This window comes from Thunnus thynnus, chromosome 8 (assembly GCF_963924715.1).
Source record: "Thunnus thynnus chromosome 8, fThuThy2.1, whole genome shotgun sequence".
Classification (NCBI taxonomy): domain Eukaryota; kingdom Metazoa; phylum Chordata; class Actinopteri; order Scombriformes; family Scombridae; genus Thunnus; species Thunnus thynnus.
In genome coordinates, this window is record NC_089524.1 from 54,775 (window position 1) to 75,661 (window position 20,887).

Sequence of the window (20,887 nt, forward strand, 5' to 3'; positions counted from 1 at the left end):
AATAGCCATGTTTATCAACACTTTTCAATATGCAAATGTGCTGCAGATGAGCTGATCTGCTGCTGAACATTGTTAACTGTTTGATGTACTCAACACAGCCACTTGTTATACTGTCTAAGGCTGGGTATAACTGAAATATCCTGTCACCCTAACTCTCCCCCCTTTTTTCCTCTTATTTATATCATTAATTTATAGTTATTTTATTTATTTATCTTGTCTTTTTCATTTCTGACCCCTGAATGGAGTTCCCAATGAGCTTGGTGGTCTGCAATCTTTTTTTTATTTCAATAAACATTTGATCACACACACAGAAAACAACACATGGTGACTCTTGACTTTCCTGCACACTAAGATTGTCTCTCACTTCCTCCCTTTTCAAACCCATCATATCAAGATGATGAACTATTGCACAATTATTGAATCCTTTCAGTTTTATACTTAACCTAAGCTATTGCATTTATCACTCCCGCTATAAAGCTCACCAACCTCTTCTTCTCTGCTCACATCTTCCTTTTATTTTCCTGCTCTATATTCACTGTCATTTGCCCTTTATTGTGACTAAGCTCCTTAGCCTGTTTTTCCTGTCTAGCCATCTTAACTGCCTCTGCATAAGAGACTTTTTCCTTCACTCTAATCTGTTGCACCTCCGCCTCTCTTCTCAACACTTCACAGCTCCAATAAGCAACACTGTGATTCCCTCATGCTGCCTGAAAGATGAAGCCCAGGTTTCAGCTGCTGTGATGCTTCCTTTGTGAAGTTTTTCAGCAGGAATTTCATCCGTTCATCAGGTTCATCTGCCGGGACACAGTGGATCCCACCAACATAATTAATAAAACATAATAAAATAAATACATACATACATAAAACATAATACAGTAAATAAAAAAAATAACAACAGCAACAACAAAACAACAACAACAACATCAATAATAATAATAATAATAATAATAATAATAATAATAATAATAATAATAATAATAATAATGATAATAATAATAATAATGATCTGCTGGAGAAAATCATGTCATTTTAAGAAACATTTATTTGTTTTATTTTGTTGCACTGGGTGACTCCATCCGGCAGGTGGCGGTAAAGCTCCTCTAAGCCGCTAATAAACCAAGAGAAGAAGAAAAGCTGCAACGCGGTATTTCGCTCAGCGTGAGTTTGTTTCCTTTGTGTGGAGCAGAGAGCAGCAAACAGCTAATAGCTAATCTGCGGTTTATTAAACCGGTTTGTTAGCTTAGCATCAGCCAAACATCCGCCCGGTGAGCCGTTCATCACGTTACAGGTGAGAAGTTAAAGGTGAGAAGTCTGACGTTCAGTCTGTTAGCGGTTAGCTTCCGCCGTTAGCCGTCAGTATGTGCGGTGCTAACACGCGGCTAACGCTAGCTGTTCATTAGCTTAGTTTCAACACTTCATTCGTAATATGAGACCAATCAGCACTGAGCAGCGCTCACCTGTCCAGTCTCACGCGGGCTGTCCGCAGGATCCGGGTTTGTTCTGTTTCACATGGCCGGCTAATTAGGCTAATGGCTAACGGTGCTAACTTTTTATGTTGGTAAACGTCGTGTTTGAGATCGTTTAGACGCTTTGAGGTAATATTTTTTAATGAGTGAGCTATCTGACGCAGAGACATCAGGTGACGGCGTGCATGCGTGCAACATGCTCGTAAATGTCACTTGTTAAGTCTCTTTCCTGCTTAATTTTCCGACATACTTTGGTAGCAACGGGAAAGTTTGTCTTAATACTGAACCTGCTGCTGAGTCAGAACATCAGGAGCTTTACTCGACAAGTTAAAGTCGCACTACTGGCAACAGAAAGCGTGGACGGCGAGGTGGAATAAGAGCGAGGCTCAAAAGAGTTTTCTGATGAACACAGAGGCCCTACTGATCGCTACATGCTCTGCCAAAGTGGCTGCAGACGTGTCCATCTGCAGCAGAGACACGTGTGTCCTGTTGCAGCAGAGAGAGAGACACGTGTGTCTTGTTGCAGCAGAGAGACACGTGTGTCCTGTTGCAGCAGAGAGAGAGACACGTGTGTCTTGTTGCAGCAGAGAGAGAGAGAGACACGTGTGTCTTGTTGCAGCAGAGAGAGAGACACGTGTGTCCTGTTGCAGCAGAGAGAGAGAGAGACACTGTGTCCTGTTGCAGTAGAGAGACACGTGTGTCCTGTTGCAGCAGAGAGACACGTGTGTCTTGTTGCAGCAGAGACACGTGTGTCCTGTTGCAATAGAGAGACACGTGTGTCCTGTTGCAGTAGAGAGACGTGTGTCCTGTTGCAGTAGAGAGACGTGTGTCCTGTTGCAGCAGAGAGAGACGTGTGTCCTGTTGCAGTAGAGAGACGTGTGTCCTGTTGCAATAGAGAGACACGTGTGTCCTGTTGCAGTAGAGAGAGACGTGTGTCCTGTTGCAATAGAGAGACGTGTGTCCTGTTGCAGTAGAGAGACGTGTGTCCTGTTGCAATAGAGAGACACGTGTGTCCTGTTGCAGTAGAGAGAGACGTGTGTCCTGTTGCAGTAGAGAGACGTGTGTCCTGTTGCAATAGAGAGACACGTGTGTCCTGTTGCAGTAGAGAGAGACGTGTGTCCTGTTGCAATAGAGACACGTGTGTCCTGTTGCAGCAGAGAGACACGTGTGTCCTGTTGCAGTAGAGAGACGTGTGTCCTGTTGCAATAGAGAGACGTGTGTCCTGTTGCAGTAGAGAGACGTGTGTCCTGTTGCAGTAGAGAGACGTGTGTCCTGTTGCAGTAGAGAGACGTGTGTCCTGTTGCAGTAGAGAGAGACGTGTGTCCTGTTGCAGTAGAGAGAGACGTGTGTCCTGTTGCAGTAGAGAGACGTGTGTCCTGTTGCAGTAGAGAGACGTGTGTCCTGTTGCAGTAGAGACACGTGTGTCCTGTTGCAGTAGAGAGAGACGTGTGTCCTGTTGCAGTAGAGAGAGACGTGTGTCCTGTTGCAGTAGAGAGACACGTGTGTCCTGTTGCAGTAGAGAGACGTGTGTCCTGTTGCAATAGAGAGACGTGTGTCCTGTTGCAGTAGAGAGAGACGTGTGTCCTGTTGCAGTAGAGAGACGTGTGTCCTGTTGCAGTAGAGAGACGTGTGTCCTGTTGCAGTAGAGAGAGACGTGTGTCCTGTTGCAGTAGAGAGACACGTGTGTCCTGTTGCAGTAGAGAGACGTGTGTCCTGTTGCAGTAGAGAGACGTGTGTCCTGTTGCAGTAGAGAGACACGTGTGTCCTGTTGCAGTAGAGAGACGTGTGTCCTGTTGCAATAGAGAGACGTGTGTCCTGTTGCAGTAGAGACATGTGTGTCCTGTTGCAGTAGAGAGAGACGTGTGTCCTGTTGCAGTAGAGAGACGTGTGTCCTGTTGCAGTAGAGAGACGTGTGTCCTGTTGCAATAGAGACACGTGTGTCCTGTTGCAGTAGAGAGAGACGTGTGTCCTGTTGCAATAGAGAGACGTGTGTCCTGTTGCAGTAGAGACATGGGTGTCCTGTTGCAGTAGAGAGAGACGTGTGTCCTGTTGCAGTAGAGAGACGTGTGTCCTGTTGCAGCAGAGAGACGTGTGTCCTGTTGCAGCAGAGAGACGTGTGTCCTGTTGCAGCAGAGAGAGAGAGAGACGTGTGTCCTGTTGCAGTAGAGAGACGTGTGTCCTGTTGCAGTAGAGAGAGACGTGTGTCCTGTTGCAGTAGAGAGAGACGTGTGTCCTGTTGCAGTAGAGAGACGTGTGTCCTGTTGCAGCAGAGAGAGACGTGTGTCCTGTTGCAGCAGAGAGAGAGAGAGACGTGTGTCCTGTTGCAGTAGAGAGAGACGTGTGTCCTGTTGCAGCAGAGAGAGAGAGAGACGTGTGTCCTGTTGCAGTAGAGAGACGTGTGTCCTGTTGCAGTAGAGAGACATGTGTCCTGTTGCAGTAGAGAGACATGTGTCCTGTTGCAGCAGAGAGACACGTGTGTCCTGTTGCAGTAGAGAGACGTGTGTCCTGTTGCAGTAGAGAGACGTGTGTCCTGTTGCAGTAGAGAGAGACGTGTGTCCTGTTGCAGTAGAGAGAGACGTGTGTCCTGTTGCAATAGAGACATGTGTCCTGTTGCAGTAGAGATAGACGTGTGTCCTGTTGCAATAGAGACATGTGTCCTGTTGCAATAGAGACACGTGTGTCCTGTTGCAGTAGGGAGACGTGTGTCCTGTTGCAATAGAGACACGTGTGTCCTGTTGCAATAGAGACATGTGTCCTGTTGCAATAGAGAGACGTGTGTCCTGTTGCAATAGAGAGACACGTGTGTCCTGTTGCAATAGAGAGACACGTGTGTCCTGTTGCAATAGAGACACGTGTGTCCTGTTGCAATAGAGAGACGTGTGTCCTGTTGCAATAGAGAGACGTGTGTCCTGTTGCAATAGAGACACGTGTGTCCTGTTGCAATAGAGAGACGTGTGTCCTGTTGCAGTAGAGACATGTGTGTCCTGTTGCAATAGAGAGACACGTGTGTCCTGTTGCAGTAGAGACACGTGTGTCCTGTTGCAATAGAGAGACACGTGTGTCCTGTTGCAATAGAGACACGTGTGTCCTGTTGCAATAGAGACACGTGTGTCCTGTTGCAATAGAGACACGTGTGTCCTGTTGCAATAGAGACACGTGTGTCCTGTTGCAATAGAGAGACGTGTGTCCTGTTGCAATAGAGACACGTGTGTCCTGTTGCAGTAGAGAGAGACGTGTGTCCTGTTGCAGTAGAGAGAGACGTGTGTCCTGTTGCAATAGAGAGACGTGTGTCCTGTTGCAGTAGAGAGACGTGTGTCCTGTTGCAGTAGAGAGAGACGTGTGTCCTGTTGCAGTAGAGAGAGACGTGTGTCCTGTTGCAGTAGAGAGAGACGTGTGTCCTGTTGCAGTAGAGAGAGACGTGTGTCCTGTTGCAATAGAGAGACGTGTGTCCTGTTGCAGTAGAGAGACGTGTGTCCTGTTGCAGTAGAGAGAGACGTGTGTCCTGTTGCAATAGAGAGACGTGTGTCCTGTTGCAGTAGAGAGAGACGTGTGTCCTGTTGCAGTAGAGAGAGACGTGTGTCCTGTTGCAATAGAGAGACGTGTGTCCTGTTGCAATAGAGAGACGTGTGTCCTGTTGCAGTAGAGAGACGTGTGTCCTGTTGCAGCAGAGAGACACGTGTGTCCTGTTGCAATAGAGAGACACTTGTGTCCTGTTGCAATAGAGACATGTGTCCTGTTGCAGTAGAGAGAGACGTGTGTCCTGTTGCAATAGAGAGACATGTGTCCTGTTGCAATAGAGAGACGTGTGTCCTGTTGCAGTAGAGACATGTGTGTCCTGTTGCAGTAGAGAGAGACGTGTGTCCTGTTGCAGTAGAGAGACACGTGTGTCCTGTTGCAGTAGAGAGACGTGTGTCCTGTTGCAATAGAGACACGTGTGTCCTGTTGCAGTAGAGAGAGACGTGTGTCCTGTTGCAATAGAGAGACGTGTGTCCTGTTGCAGTAGAGACATGTGTGTCCTGTTGCAGTAGAGAGAGACGTGTGTCCTGTTGCAGTAGAGACATGTGTGTCCTGTTGCAGTAGAGAGAGACGTGTGTCCTGTTGCAGCAGAGAGACGTGTGTCCTGTTGCAGCAGAGAGACGTGTGTCCTGTTGCAGTAGAGAGACGTGTGTCCTGTTGCAGTAGAGAGAGACGTGTGTCCTGTTGCAATAGAGAGACGTGTGTCCTGTTGCAGTAGAGAGACACGTGTGTCCTGTTGCAGTAGAGAGACGTGTGTCCTGTTGCAGTAGAGAGAGACGTGTGTCCTGTTGCAGTAGAGAGACGTGTGTCCTGTTGCAGTAGAGAGACGTGTGTCCTGTTGCAGTAGAGAGACGTGTGTCCTGTTGCAGTAGAGAGACGTGTGTCCTGTTGCAGTAGAGAGAGACGTGTGTCCTGTTGCAGTAGAGAGACGTGTGTCCTGTTGCAATAGAGAGACACGTGTGTCCTGTTGCAATAGAGAGACGTGTGTCCTGTTGCAATAGAGACACGTGTGTCCTGTTGCAATAGAGAGACGTGTGTCCTGTTGCAGTAGAGACATGTGTGTCCTGTTGCAATAGAGACACGTGTGTCCTGTTGCAATAGAGAGACACGTGTGTCCTGTTGCAATAGAGAGACACGTGTGTCCTGTTGCAATAGAGACACGTGTGTCCTGTTGCAATAGAGAGACGTGTGTCCTGTTGAAAATAGAGACACGTGTGTCCTGTTGCAATAGAGACACGTGTGTCCTGTTGCAATAGAGAGACGTGTGTCCTGTTGAAAATAGAGACACGTGTGTCCTGTTGCAATAGAGAGACGTGTGTCCTGTTGCAATAGAGACACGTGTGTCCTGTTGCAATAGAGAGAGACGTGTGTCCTGTTGCAGTAGAGAGAGACGTGTGTCCTGTTGCAGTAGAGAGAGACGTGTGTCCTGTTGCAGTAGAGAGAGACGTGTGTCCTGTTGCAATAGAGAGACGTGTGTCCTGTTGCAGTAGAGAGACGTGTGTCCTGTTGCAGCAGAGAGACACGTGTGTCCTGTTGCAATAGAGAGACACTTGTGTCCTGTTGCAGCAGAGAGACACGTGTGTCCTGTTGCAATAGAGACATGTGTCCTGTTGCAGTAGAGAGACATGTGTCCTGTTGCAATAGAGACATGTGTCCTGTTGCAGTAGAGAGACATGTGTCCTGTTGCAATAGAGAGACGTGTGTCCTGTTGCAATAGAGAGACGTGTGTCCTGTTGCAGCAGAGAGACACGTGTGTCCTGTTGCAATAGAGAGACGTGTGTCCTGTTGCAGTAGAGAGAGACATGTGTCCTGTTGCAATAGAGAGACATGTGTCCTGTTGCAATAGAGAGACGTGTGTCCTGTTGCAATAGAGACACGTGTGTCCTGTTGCAGTAGAGAGACGTGTGTCCTGTTGCAGCAGAGAGACACGTGTGTCCTGTTGCAATAGAGACATGTGTCCTGTTGCAGCAGAGAGACACGTGTGTCCTGTTGCAATAGAGACATGTGTCCTGTTGCAGCAGAGAGACACGTGTGTCCTGTTGCAGTAGAGAGACATGTGTCCTGTTGCAGCAGAGAGACACGTGTGTCCTGTTGCAATAGAGACGTGTGTCCTGTTGCAGCAGAGAGACACGTGTGTCCTGTTGCAGTAGAGAGACATGTGTCCTGTTGCAGCAGAGAGACACGTGTGTCCTGTTGCAATAGAGACATGTGTCCTGTTGCAGCAGAGACATGTGTGTCCTGTTGCAATAGAGAGACGTGTGTCCTGTTGCAATAGAGACACGTGTGTCCTGTTGCAGTAGAGAGACGTGTGTCCTGTTGCAGCAGAGAGACACGTGTGTCCTGTTGCAATAGAGACATGTGTCCTGTTGCAGCAGAGAGACACGTGTGTCCTGTTGCAATAGAGACATGTGTCCTGTTGCAGCAGAGAGACACGTGTGTCCTGTTGCAGTAGAGAGACATGTGTCCTGTTGCAGCAGAGAGACACGTGTGTCCTGTTGCAATAGAGACGTGTGTCCTGTTGCAGCAGAGAGACACGTGTGTCCTGTTGCAGTAGAGAGACATGTGTCCTGTTGCAGCAGAGAGACACGTGTGTCCTGTTGCAATAGAGACATGTGTCCTGTTGCAGCAGAGACATGTGTGTCCTGTTGCAATAGAGAGAGACGTGTGTCCTGTTGTAGGAGAGATATGATGAGAGCAAAACTAAGCAGGACACTTAAATAAGCTCTTTTCACACCTGCACTGCGACCCAGAGGTTATCCAGAGGTTATCCAGGGGTTATCCAGAGGTTATCCAGAGGTTATCCTGCTGGGTGCTACATGTGTTAAAGGGCAACTCAGGAAAATGTCTGAACGTGATTCTGCTGTTGTTGTCCAGAGGTCATGTGACAGCTACTGTCTGGATAAAGAGTTGAACTGATCACATGAACTCTGCTCTGCAGCAGGATGTTCAGGCTGTTCTGGACCCGACATCCCACCTAAAACCGCTGATCCGTCTTGTTCTAAATGATTATTGCTCTGTTATGAAATGTCTTGAAAAAGTGATCAATAGCCACTTTCTGAATCACACAGTCATGTGATCAGATTTAATAAAATGATCAGATCAACCCACTCAGTCACTAACAATAGTTTTAATGATCTGTAGGATAAACAGCTTGTTAAAATGACCTTTTATTTTGTAATCTCCAATATTATTCAATTATTTTACACAGAAAGTGAAGCGCTGCAGCAGGCAGAATATAAACCTTCCTGCACTAAAGTTCATCTACTTTAATGTGTTACTGAGTAAATGCAGATGAAAGTGTGTTTATATGTGTGTCTTTGTGTACATCTTTAAATATTGTATAAAAATGTAATTTTTAATGTGCAAACAAAGAAATGAAGTAAAACATCATTCAATAGTTAAAATACTGAGAACAGAAGCAGACGTGACGTCTCGCTTGTTTCCAACACTTTGTTTCAGTTTATAACACAAATTAAATAATGAAATGATCATATTGTAATATTTGGTTACTTAATGTTTTCTGATAAAAGTTCATCAACACATCTGAAATCACAATAATTAACATAAATTAATGAAATCTCAGCAATATTTGCAAGATCTTCAGTTTTGCTAAATCAGCAGCTGCTCGTGATTCAGATCAATGTTTGCGTTTCATGTCGTGGTAACTTTGGTTGTCGTGGTAACTTTGGTCGTCGTGGTAACTTTGGTTGTCGTGGTAACTTTGGTCGTCGTGGTAACTTCAGATGCAGGAAGTGATTAACTGACTCTTCATTGGCAGAAGGTTTAGAAAGTTGTGTTGTTTTCCTCCATTTCCTGCAACTTTACTGCAATAAGAGCACAACAAACTCATCACGCCATGTTATTGATCAAACACCAATCAGCTGTTTGATCAGGTGACAGCAGGTGTGTCCAATCATGGTCTGAGGTCATCGTTGTTACGTGATGACATCAGAGCGAGTCGGGATCAAATCTAACCGGCTGCTCCGAGCCGTGATTGATTCTGCTCAGACTCATCGCCAACGAAGCTGATCTGCTGAATATCTGATCACCGATCAATCGTTAACGGTCAGCTGTGATTTTATTTCAGACGCAGTAAACCAGCTGACTCGTATCCATGGCGCTCAGACGAGGTCACATCAGGTACCTGAAGGTGAGTCGATCAGAACCAACCTGCACCTGTGAGGATGTTCTACGTAACACGTGTGTGTGTTGTATGTAACGTGTGTGTGTTGTATGTAACGTGTGTGTGTGTTGTATGTAACGTGTGTGTGTGTTGTATGTGACGTGTGTGTGTTGTATGTAACGTGTGTGTGTTGTATGTAACGTGTGTGTGTTGTATGTAACGTGTGTGTGTGTTGTATGTGACGTGTGTGTGTTGTATGTAACGTGTGTGTGTGTTGTATGTAACGTGTGTGTGTTGTATGTAACGTGTGTGTGTGTTGTATGTAACGTGTGTGTGTGTTGTATGTAACGTGTGTGTGTTGTATGTAACGTGTGTGTGTTGTATGTAACGTGTGTGTGTGTTGTATGTGACGTATGTGTGTTGTATGTAACGTGTGTGTGTTGTATGTAACGTGTGTGTGTGTTGTATGTAACGTGTGTGTGTGTTGTATGTAACGTGTGTGTGTTGTATGTAACGTGTGTGTGTTGTATGTAACGTGTGTGTGTGTTGTATGTAACGTGTGTGTGTTGTATGTGACGTGTGTGTGTGTTGTATGTAACGTGTGTGTGTTGTATGTAACGTGTGTGTGTTGTATGTAACGTGTGTGTGTGTTGTATGTAACGTGTGTGTGCGTTGTATGTAACGTGTGTGCGTTGTATGTAACGTGTGTGCGTTGTATGTAACGTGTGTGTGCGTTGTATGTAACGTGTGTGTGTTGTATGTAACGTGTGTGTGTTGTATGTAACGTGTGTGTGTTGTATGTAACGTGTGTGTGTGTTGTAACGTGTGTGTGTTGTATGTAACGTGTGTGTGTTGTATGTAACGTGTGTGTGTGTTGTAACGTGTGTGTGTTGTATGTAACGTGTGTGTGTGTTGTATGTAACGTGTGTGTGTTGTATGTAACGTGTGTGTGCGTTGTATGTAACGTGTGTGTGCGTTGTATGTAACGTGTGTGTGCGTTGTATGTAACGTGTGTGCGTTGTATGTAACGTGTGTGTGTTGTATGTAACGTGTGTGTGTGTTGTATGTAACGTGTGTGTGTGTTGTATGTAACGTGTGTGTGTGTGTTGTATGTAACGTGTGTGTGTGTTGTATGTAACGTGTGTGTGTGTTGTATGTAACGTGTGTGTGTGTTGTATGTAACGTGTGTTTTATATGTAACGTGTGTGTGTGTTGTATGTAACGTGTGTGTGTTGTATGTAACGTGTGTGTGTGTTGTATGTAACGTGTGTGTGTTGTATGTAACGTGTGTGTGTGTTGTATGTAACGTGTGTGTGTTGTATGTAACGTGTGTGTGTGTTGTATGTAACGTGTGTGTGTGTTGTATGTAACGTGTGTGTGTGTTGTATGTAACGTGTGTGTGTGTTGTATGTAACGTGTGTGTGTGTTGTATGTAACGTGTGTGTGTTGTATGTAACGTGTGTGTGTTGTATGTAACGTGTGTGTGTGTTGTATGTAACGTGTGTGTGTGTTGTATGTAACGTGTGTGTGTGTTGTATGTAACGTGTGTGTGTGTGGTTTCAGGTGTGTGAGGTTCAGGCGTCTCAGAGTGATGTCAGAGACGGTCAGCACGCTGCCAAAGGAGCCTCCACTGGAAAGGTGAGCACTACCATCTGATGGGCTGAAGCTCTCTGTGTATATTTTATATTTGTTGCAATGCATTGTGGGAGCTGCAGGTGTGTTGAGGGTGATGTCATAAAGGTGAGTGCGTGTGATTGCAGGAGCTGTACGATAACGGCTACAGCGAGCAGATGATGGAGGACGAGGACGCCAGAACCAACCTGATCGTGAACTACCTGCCGCAGAGCATGAGCCAGGACGAGCTGCGCAGCCTGTTCAGCAGCGTCGGCGACGTCGAGTCCGCCAAGCTCATCCGGGACAAAGTGGCAGGTAACTCCCCCACAGTACTGCTACACTACACCTGAACGCTGCAGGTGCTGTAACCCCCCAGTGAGACGGAGCCTTTATTTACTGAGACCTGTTCTAGTCCATCAAAGTAAAACCACTGCAGGTAGATGTGATGTCACAGTGATGTCATGACTCAGAGAAACAAGAGGGAAGATAGTCATCATCTGCTCACCTGTACCTGTAGGATCACTCCCTCCCTCTCACCTGTACCTGTAGAGTCACTTCCCGCTCACCTGTACCTGTAGAGTCACTCCCTCCCGCTCACCTGTACCTGTAGAGTCACTCCCTCCCTCTCACCTGTACCTGTAGAGTCACTCCCTCCCTCTCACCTGTACCTGTAGAGTCACTCCCTCCCTCTCACCTGTACCTGTAGAGTCACTCCCTCCCTCTCACCTGTACCTGTAGAGTCACTCCCTCCCGCTCACCTGTACCTGTAGAGTCACTCCCTCCCTCTCACCTGTACCTGTAGAGTCACTCCCTCCCTCTCACCTGTACCTGTAGAATCACTTCCCTCTCACCTGTACCTGTAGAATCACTTCCTGCTCACCTGTACCTGTAGAGTCACTTCCCTCTCACCTGTACCTGTAGAGTCACTTCCTGCTCACCTGTACCTGTAGAATCACTTCCCTCTCACCTGTACCTGTAGAGTCACTTCCCTCTCACCTGTACCTGTAGAATCACTTCCTGCTCACCTGTACCTGTAGAGTCACTTCCCTCTCACCTGTACCTGTAGAGTCACTTCCTGCTCACCTGTACCTGTAGAGTCACTCCCTCCCTCTCACCTGTACCTGTAGAGTCACTCCCTCCCTCTCACCTGTACCTGTAGAGTCACTCCCTCCCTCTCACCTGTACCTGTAGAGTCACTTCCCTCTCACCTGTACCTGTAGAATCACTTCCTGCTCACCTGTACCTGTAGAGTCACTTCCCTCTCACCTGTACCTGTAGAGTCACTTCCCTCTCACCTGTACCTGTAGAGTCACTCCCTCCCTCTCACCTGTACCTGTAGAGTCACTTCCCTCTCACCTGTACCTGTAGAGTCACTTCCTCCCTCTCACCTGTACCTGTAGAGTCACTTCCCTCTCACCTGTACCTGTAGAATCACTTCCTGCTCACCTGTACCTGTAGAGTCACTTCCCTCTCACCTGTACCTGTAGAGTCACTTCCCTCTCACCTGTACCTGTAGAGTCACTTCCTCCCTCTCACCTGTACCTGTAGAGTCACTTCCTCCCTCTCACCTGTACCTGTAGAGTCACTTCCTCCCTCTCACCTGTACCTGTAGAGTCACTTCCCTCTCACCTGTACCTGTAGAATCACTTCCCTCTCACCTGTACCTGTAGAATCACTTCCTGCTCACCTGTACCTGTAGAGTCACTTCCCTCTCACCTGTACCTGTAGAGTCACTTCCCTCTCACCTGTACCTGTAGAGTCACTTCCTCCCTCTCACCTGTACCTGTAGAGTCACTTCCCTCTCACCTGTACCTGTAGAGTCACTTCCTCCCTCTCACCTGTACCTGTAGAGTCACTTCCCTCTCACCTGTACCTGTAGAATCACAGATAATGAGGTTATAAGCAGCAGTATCGTAGTACTACTGTGTCTGGTTAGTGGTAAAGCTTCTAAGGGTTGTTAGTACAAATACTACAGTACTACTGAGGTGTATGACCAGAACTACTACAAAGCTCCTGATACAGTATATTAATACTGCAAGTGAAAGGTACTGAGTACACACCTGTAGTATATCATGACAACTGAACTTACTTTCCAGTAGTAGTAATCCCAGCTGCAGTAGTTGTATTAATAGCAGTACTGTCTGTAGTACCAGTTGTATTATCAGCAGTATTTTCTGTGTACTTTCTCTCAGCAGCTGTTTTTTTTTGTTTTGTTTTTTTTGTTTTTTTTTTTTAAATGTTTCAGGTGTTTTCTGGTCAGCTGGTTTTTGGTTTCCATTTGTATTTTGTTTTTTTAAATGCAGTCTGGTGCTTTTGTTTTTGTTTTTAAAGGACGATTCTGTGATTTTAGTTATTTTATTAATGTGGAACATTTGAATCTTTTTGTTTTCTGCACTGCTGTTGTGACATGTTTGTATTTTTTACACCAGGTTTAATGACATCAGTCTGTGGAAGTGTTATACAGGTATTGCATGTCGGGGCTGGGCGATGTGGACCAATCACTTTAAATATCATTCATTATTATTATTCTGCAAAGTCAGCTGAAACTGTTTACAGATAAAATTAGTCTCTTTTTGGATTAATTGACGAATCAGAAACATTTCATCACGTAGACGATTATAAATCCTCCCTGCTGATTGGTCTACAGCCTGTTAACAGATATTAAAGGACGAGTAACTCAGGTGAACACTAGGGATGCAAATTTTTAACCATTTACTTAATCAATAGTGGGCTGCATTAACATTTGGTTATTGATAAATCATTAGTTATTTGAGTTATGGACGTGACCAATGTTTGATGCAAACTCAGAGTACTTTAGGAATTTAAAGAACAGACTAAGTTTACACCAAGTTACTTGAAATATACATTAAATAACACAAAATAAGGAGCTCCTGTCTGTCGCCGTTCAACGATTGGACAACAAAATCCAAAGTATTAAATAGCTAACAGCTGCACAGCGTCCAGTTTATTAGAGAACATAAATTAAATTAGATCAGATATGTTGGACATCGTTTTTGCTTAATTAGAATCGCTGCAGCCTTCAACAGTAAATAACTTGTAACATCATTGAACAAATATAAAACAGTAAATCTGCAGTAGAGTTACACTGCACGTCCCTCGTCTTCAGCCTTTTAATCGATTCAACCATTAACACAATTAATCAATAACTGATTAATGATTGACATCCCTAGTGAACACTGAACAGGTGTTTCTGTTCAGACTTAACATCAAAGTTTCTCTCCTGTGACGACATCAGACTTTAAAATAGAACCACAGATATTAGCTGTGTCTGAAATCACTCTTTGTACTATATAACGAAACAAGTAGTGTCCATGTTCACTACTTTCTGCTATAAGTCCCACAATGCAATGCTCCACATTTTAAAGATGTGAAAACTACCGTCGCACGACTCTACAGCCGATGGTGACGACGAGTTGGTGTCGGAAATCTGGATTTGCTCTTGTTGAGTAAACGGTTTAGTGTCTGTTATAGAGGGAGGAGTGATTCAGGACACAGCCTATATTACCCACAATGCACCTGGAGAGATTGTGGTGTGTGATGCTAGTAGCGGCTAATGCTAACCTCCAGCAGACATGAGGAGGTCTCACTTCTTTCTAACTCCAAAACCCCAAATTTTATTAGTGTTCAGCCCCAACCGATGCTGTGACATCATCAGCTCCCTCTTTACACGGAGAACACCTGGAAACACCTGGAAACACCTGCTGAGGTTCAAACACCTGCAGGTCACCTTTAATGTTCAGTCTGAACAGAAGAACCAGTTTGAGTGTTTGTTGTTTTAAAATGTGAAAAACAGTGAACATGTCCTTTAAAGGGAGCGAGACGCCCAGCCCCAGACCAACTGTTTGAGTTTTATATTTAACTGAGTTTAATAAGGATGTACAAATGTTTGAAATGCTGTTTTCACCTGTTTTATTTTATTTTTCAGTAAATCTGTAATTATGAATGTATGAAGATGGAGACTTGTAGTTCTGAACGAGACCAGAAAGCTGTCGGATGTTTCAGTTTCAGCTCTGAATGTTTGCTCAGAGTGAGCACTCCTGTCAGAAATGTTTATATTCCGTCCTCGTGTTTAGAGCGACACCATGTGGCCAACAGGTGTATCAGACCTCAAACTCTGCTGCGGCGCTCTGTGATTGGTTATTTTAAGGCCTGTTCAGATCAATGATTCACAGCAACAATCCGACATCTGGGCCGTTCACATCAAAGCAATGAAACCGTTTCCATAGCAACAATGCATCAACATACCCCACTACTTCTGTAAGACATGGATGACAGAGGCAGTGACTTGCTAGCAGTGTTCGCAGTAACACTTATCAAGAAATGCTCGGAAACCAAGGATCTGGAGACAGTTCCTACGATGTAAAGAGTTGGTCGTTCGCCTATTTCCTGAGCAATCTCGTTGTCTGGAGGAGTCTTTGAGGCCATTAACACAAAGACAAAACACCAACTTCAGGGACTCCTCTTCATCTGGAGAGACTGATGTTAACGCTCCGCCTCTCGGCAACAGGTGAGAAACATTGTCATGTTGGCCTGTAGTCAGATACTTAAACTCAAATAACTCACAGACCTAAAAGTTGAGTAAAGCGAGCTCCAGATATAACAACACAAAGGATTATCTGTTGGCTCATATGTGGAGGCCAGTCATGAAGATTTACCCTTTTCTGTGTGACAGTTTTAAGAGTCTTGGCTACCTGATCCGCATCAGTCTCTCCACTGTTGCTGACACCGTCCCGAATCTACAGAACGCTAAAAGATGACCACTGAAAGGCAAGTTCTGTCCATTTTAAATGTATTCATTATATTTTATGTTCATTTATTTATATTTATTTATTGAAGTTTTGGTCTCTCCTTGTAGTCTGGTAGCTTCCTCTAGCTGGAGCTCGAACTCAATGTTCTCATGGATTTGATTTATCTTCTGCTCAAAGATTTTACAGAATAATCCGATCTTGTGGTTTTTGTGCCTACTGCACTGAGGACCTCATCTTCCTGCTTTTCCATTTCACTCCTCTGTTTCTTCTTGGCTGGAATGACATTAAACTGGGTGCTGCTTCCCACTCCGTCCCCTTCACTCCTCCTCCTCCTGCTCCTCCTCTGGCTCCTCATTCTCCTTCTCTGCTTCATCATCTTGTAAACAACAAACATAATTAATGCATATTCCCTATCATTTTATTTGGACTCTCTATTTTTCAGTGCCCCAACAGTCAGATGAGTGGAAAAAGTGTTGAAGGGATTCCAGGAGCAGTGGCAATTCCCATAATGCCTTGGAGCTTTGGATGGACACACACCATCATACCTTCACCGTCCTCTGGCTCAACATACTAAACTACAAGCACAGCTTCTCCACTGTGCTGATGGCCCTGGTTGACAGCAGCTACAGATGACCGTGTGATGATGTAGGATACGCCGTAGTTGTGGATGACGCATTCCCACTGAAAGAATACGTGCTGATACGCTTCCCCTGGAAAGATCTCTAACAGCTACAAGTACAGGCTGTCAAGGACACACAGGGTGGTGAAAACGCTGTTGACATACTGTCAAACAGCTGCTGTGTCTTCCTGACACACATCCACCTGCCGCCGGAGACTGCGGACAACATCGTGCTGCCTGCTGCTCAACTTCCTGCATGTCGCCACATAGCCTTTCAGTGTATTACAGTTATGACAGTGTAATAACCAGGGCTGTAGTCAACCAAAGAAAATGTTGGTCCACTGAAATCGTACATAATCTTCAACTAATCAATTAGTCGTGGGGGGGGGGGGGGGGGGGGGGTTTGACGTAACGGGACAGAGTGTGCAGTGAACTCAGCAGTCACACATTTCTCCGTTCTCTATTCCTCTGTTTAGCGTCATCAGGTTATGCTAACCCATTGTTGCTAACTTTGGAGCTAACCCTCTCCGCAGTTGAAGAAACAACAGACGTGACTTTAGCATTTATTAACTGACACACTGTAGTCTGTACTGTACATTTACTGCCAGACTGACAACTTCCTGCTAACTTTTTCCTCTGCTCTGCTCACATCCATCGTCACTTTCCTGCCGCTCGCTCTTTCCCGCTCGCTACACAAACGTACTACGCAATTCCTATTCCTTTACGGAGTAACGCTACCGATAGTTTCCCAGGCAACGACACAGAGGATGACTGCACAGAGACTCCCAAACGCTATTGATTTCCCAATGAATGGATATTTGGCGTTATTTTTGGCATTAAATATTTTTTGGCCTGGCGGGGGTTCTCGTTATCATTATAACAGAAACACAGTCAGACCCAGCAGGACCCAGATCCATCAGGTTGGGCGAGTTCAAAGTTCTGAAAACAACGGGGGTGTTTTGAATACACAAGTAATTTGTTAGCCTGTTACTCCCGTTGCAGGAAATAATGGATTAATCCTGGAAAGCTACTCTTGCAGCACTTTTCTCCTTATGAAAGTAACACGACGATTATCCGACCAGTGAGAATCTGGTCGGACGAGAACATATCGACCGATTAATGGACCAGTCGACCAGCAGACTGCAGCCCTAATAATAACAGAAACATACAGAGTAGAGAACTATTATGTCCACTGTCCTTCAACACCAGTTTCATTCATTCCACTACTCATACCTGACAAATGGATTTACAGAAGCAAGTTAATAACTACTCAGCATTAACATTACATAACTGCTCATGGTGATGGCTTGTCAAAGGTTCTGGTAACGTTAAGGTTAGTGTAGGCAAACGTTATTCCCATGAATGCTACAACTTATTGGTCACCGTTATGGTGTAACCACTAATGATAATTATCAGCTGAAGTAGTTAGCTATAATCACAAGCTACATTACTATTAGCAGATTAAATGTTACAGCTGTTTGGCTGGTGTTTAGTCTGTTAGCTAACTAAACTCACAACATTAGCTTAACGTAAATGAAAAAGAACAAGACGTATCTTACCGGACTCACCCAGGACGCTTGCAATCGAGCAATTATTCTAAAACCGTTTGGTATCGTTGTGAATCATTGATCTGAACTGGCCTTTAAATGTCACAGAGTCGACTGAAGCGAAGGGACGTCTCACTCTGAGGAATTATCCAGGGTCTAAATAAACAGTTTTCTGGTTTTTTTCAGAAGAATTCAGTGTTGATGTTTTTCTAAAACTTGGAGTTTTCTTCACGTTTGTTTTAAGTTTGTGACTTATGTGTATTTGAATCTCCAGAATGTGTGGCGGCTGTAACACACAGTTATTTTGTTATTTTATTTTGTTGTTTTCCTTTGTGTTTCTCTAGGCCACAGTTTAGGTTACGGCTTTGTTAACTTTGTTAACCCTAATGATGCAGAGAGGGCTATCAGTACCCTCAATGGCCTGAGGCTACAGTCTAAAACTATCAAGGTAATGTGCCAAAGGTGCTCTTTGATTTTCCTGTCTCACCTGATAGATGTGTTATGTTCTCCAAGTAGCCCTGGGCAGTAGGGGGCGCTCTCTCCTGCTAACTGTCTGACGGATCCAGGTATTTTTCTCATTCTGCTGTCATGTTTGTTTTTTTTAACTCGGCACATGTCCACACTGAATCTGTGACTTTGTTCAGCTCAGTGCGACAGTCTGCCGAACCTTTATTTTCATAAATTGATGCATTTATTTTTACAAACTGCCCAATGAGCCTGTTTGATGCTTTTTTTGTCTTTTTGTTTATTTTATTTGTGACAAATCTGGATAACTGTTGTTTTTAAGACATTTTTTTCCATTGAATATTTCAAGAAATCTTCAAAGTATTTCTGGATTTTTTTACTGAATTTAACTGTATTTTTGTTTTAAATTGAGATGTTTGTTTCTGTTAATTTGAGTTCAGTATGTTTGTGTGATCGTGAGCTGAAACACTTCCTGTCCTCTCACAGGTGTCGTTTGCACGGCCAAGCTCAGATATGATCAAAGATGCAAATCTGTACATCAGTGGGCTGCCGAGGACGCTGAGTCAGCAGGACCTGGAGGACATGTTTGCTCGCTTCGGACACATCATCAACTCCAGAGTGCTGGTGGACCAGGCCTCCGGTAAACACACTGACCAATCACAGCCCTGCGATTCTCACACGTTGTCCCCTCCCCTTTTAACCATCCTCATTGACTGTTCAGGTCTGTCCCGGGGCGTGGCCTTCATCCGGTTTGACAAGAGGGCCGAGGCAGAAGACGCCGTCAAACACCTCAACGGGCACACGCCTCCCGGCAGCTCTGAGCCAATCACAGTCAAGTTTGCGGCCAATCCCAATCAGGCCAGGAACTCTCAGATGATGTCACAGGTCTACCATGGCCAATCACGGCGCTTTGGAGGACCTGTCCATCACCAGGCCCAAAGGTTCAGGTACGCGCCGCCGTCCGTCTCTGACCACTTCCTGTTTACTGTAACTGCAGCGTTTCACAGCTGTCGTGTGATCGTCCGTAAGAAGTAATCAGATCGCTCAAAAAACCTTTAGAAATCAGGTTACATGTCTAAGACCACAGTAATCTGATTACTGTCAGTAATCAGATTACTGAAAGCTGACTGAAGGGCGGTCTGGTTGCAGTTAATCAGATTACAGCTCAGAGTTTCAGCAGCGAATCATGACACTAGTGTTGTTTTTAATCATACTTCCTGTTTCATTATCCAGATTCTCTCCAATGAGCGTTGACCACATGGGCGGAGGGGGCGGAGTCTCAGGAAGCTCGTCCGCCGGTTGGTGCATCTTCATCTACAATCTGGGCCAGGACGCCGACGAAGCCATTCTTTGGCAGATGTTTGGGCCGTTCGGCGCCGTCGTCAACGTGAAAGTGATCCGAGACTTCAACACCAACAAGTGCAAAGGCTTCGGCTTCGTTACCATGACGAACTACGAGGAGGCTGCCATGGCGATTCACAGCCTGAACGGGTACCGCCTGGGGGACAAAGTCCTGCAGGTGTCCTTCAAGACCAGCAAGGGACACAAGTAGAGAGTTGAAACGAGGGAGGGGGGAAATGAACAAATAAGTCTTTTTTTTTTTTTTTTTTTTCTTTTTTTTTTCCACCAACCGTCAGCGGAAGTTGTCAGTTTGACGTTTTTTGGCAGTTTTCAACAGTTTTCAACAGTTTTTCAGCAGTTTTCGACAGTTTCCAGCAGGTGTTTATGTCGGTCCGTTACTGTTTTTCTGAGCATGCCCAGTTGGTTTCAGGCTGTTTGGCTGAATGTTTGCAATTTCCATCCAAGATGGCAGCCTGTGATCAGCAGGATGATTGACAGGTCAGCTGACGGTTACTAGTATAACCTCAGTTCCGTCAGCTGTCAGGGTCAAAGGTCACTGTCACATCATTAAGTGTTCAGTTTGAGTAGGATCGTTTTATTTTGGAAATATTAAAGTCAAACAGACAATGAAAATATATAAAATCAATAATTCTTAAAGGTTCGTATTGATTTAGTGATTGCATGTAGCAGAATCCAACAATCAGTTCGTCTCAAACATGTTTTTCTTTCAATATTTGCAAAAAGAATCCTGTGATGCATCACAGTGATTGGTAGCACTGTGGGCCAATCAGCATGCAGGAGGTGGGGCTCCAGTGTCTGAATTGATTTCCTGTTTGAACAAAAAGTGAAGTTATTTTATGTGTAATTTTCTCTCTGTGCTGTTTTACTTTGTGTCGCAGCTTTACAGCGAAGTTAGAATAAATCTGTTTAAGCTGAACTGACGTGTTTGTTTGTGTTTTCTGAAGAACAGTCAGCTGATGTTTCAGTGCATCAGCAGCTCTCTTTGGTCTTAACTCAGGTATCATGATACTAATAGATACTTCTAGTAGGACAACAACCTCCTCAAAAACCCAAACTGATGTAATTTTTAGTAACAAACCTGAGAGAATTACTGGACTGTCAGATCATAACGTGACCCTTATGTCCAGGAAACTTATTTACCATAATAACAAAGAAGTATGCATGATCTTTAGGAGGAACTCAAACAAATGGATGAAAATCTAGAGACTTCGTTGTTCAGACACAATAAATAACATTAAGGAAAATTTTGTTAAAAATATTGGAAGTAGAGCAATTTACTAAGTGATCAGCTTTGACATCTGGTTTAAGTCGAGACAGACGAGCATTTAACAATGTTCGATATAAAGTCGTACAGGAATTGAGGAGGGCCAAGACATATTTTTTTAAATATCGTATAAATATCATAA

General features: G+C 44.8%; 1 protein-coding gene and 1 long non-coding RNA gene across 5 annotated transcripts; both read left to right on the forward strand.

The window, feature by feature from the left end:
- Window positions 1–1,120: 1,120 nt before the first annotated feature.
- On the forward strand, window positions 1,121–20,397 carry LOC137187213 (ELAV-like protein 1). Of its 4 annotated transcripts, XM_067595963.1 has the most exons (8): window positions 1,124–1,288; window positions 9,070–9,132; window positions 10,669–10,743; window positions 10,866–11,034; window positions 17,999–18,102; window positions 18,606–18,759; window positions 18,841–19,066; window positions 19,353–20,397. In XM_067595963.1, the coding sequence occupies exons 2-8, from the start codon at window positions 9,097–9,099 to the stop codon at window positions 19,669–19,671; spliced, it is 1,083 nt and encodes a 360-aa protein (XP_067452064.1). In that variant the 5' UTR covers window positions 1,124–1,288; window positions 9,070–9,096; the 3' UTR covers window positions 19,672–20,397. The 4 variants fall into 4 exon arrangements, with proteins under 4 accessions (XP_067452063.1, XP_067452062.1, XP_067452064.1 ...); XM_067595962.1 differs by having other exon boundaries at window positions 1,121–1,302; window positions 18,606–19,066; XM_067595961.1 differs by having other exon boundaries at window positions 1,121–1,288; window positions 18,606–19,066.
- Window positions 12,372–16,442, forward strand: LOC137187214 (uncharacterized). The gene is made up of 2 exons (XR_010929156.1): window positions 12,372–15,247; window positions 15,413–16,442. It is a non-coding gene; the product is annotated as an uncharacterized lncRNA (long non-coding RNA).
- Window positions 20,398–20,887: the final 490 nt, after the last annotated feature.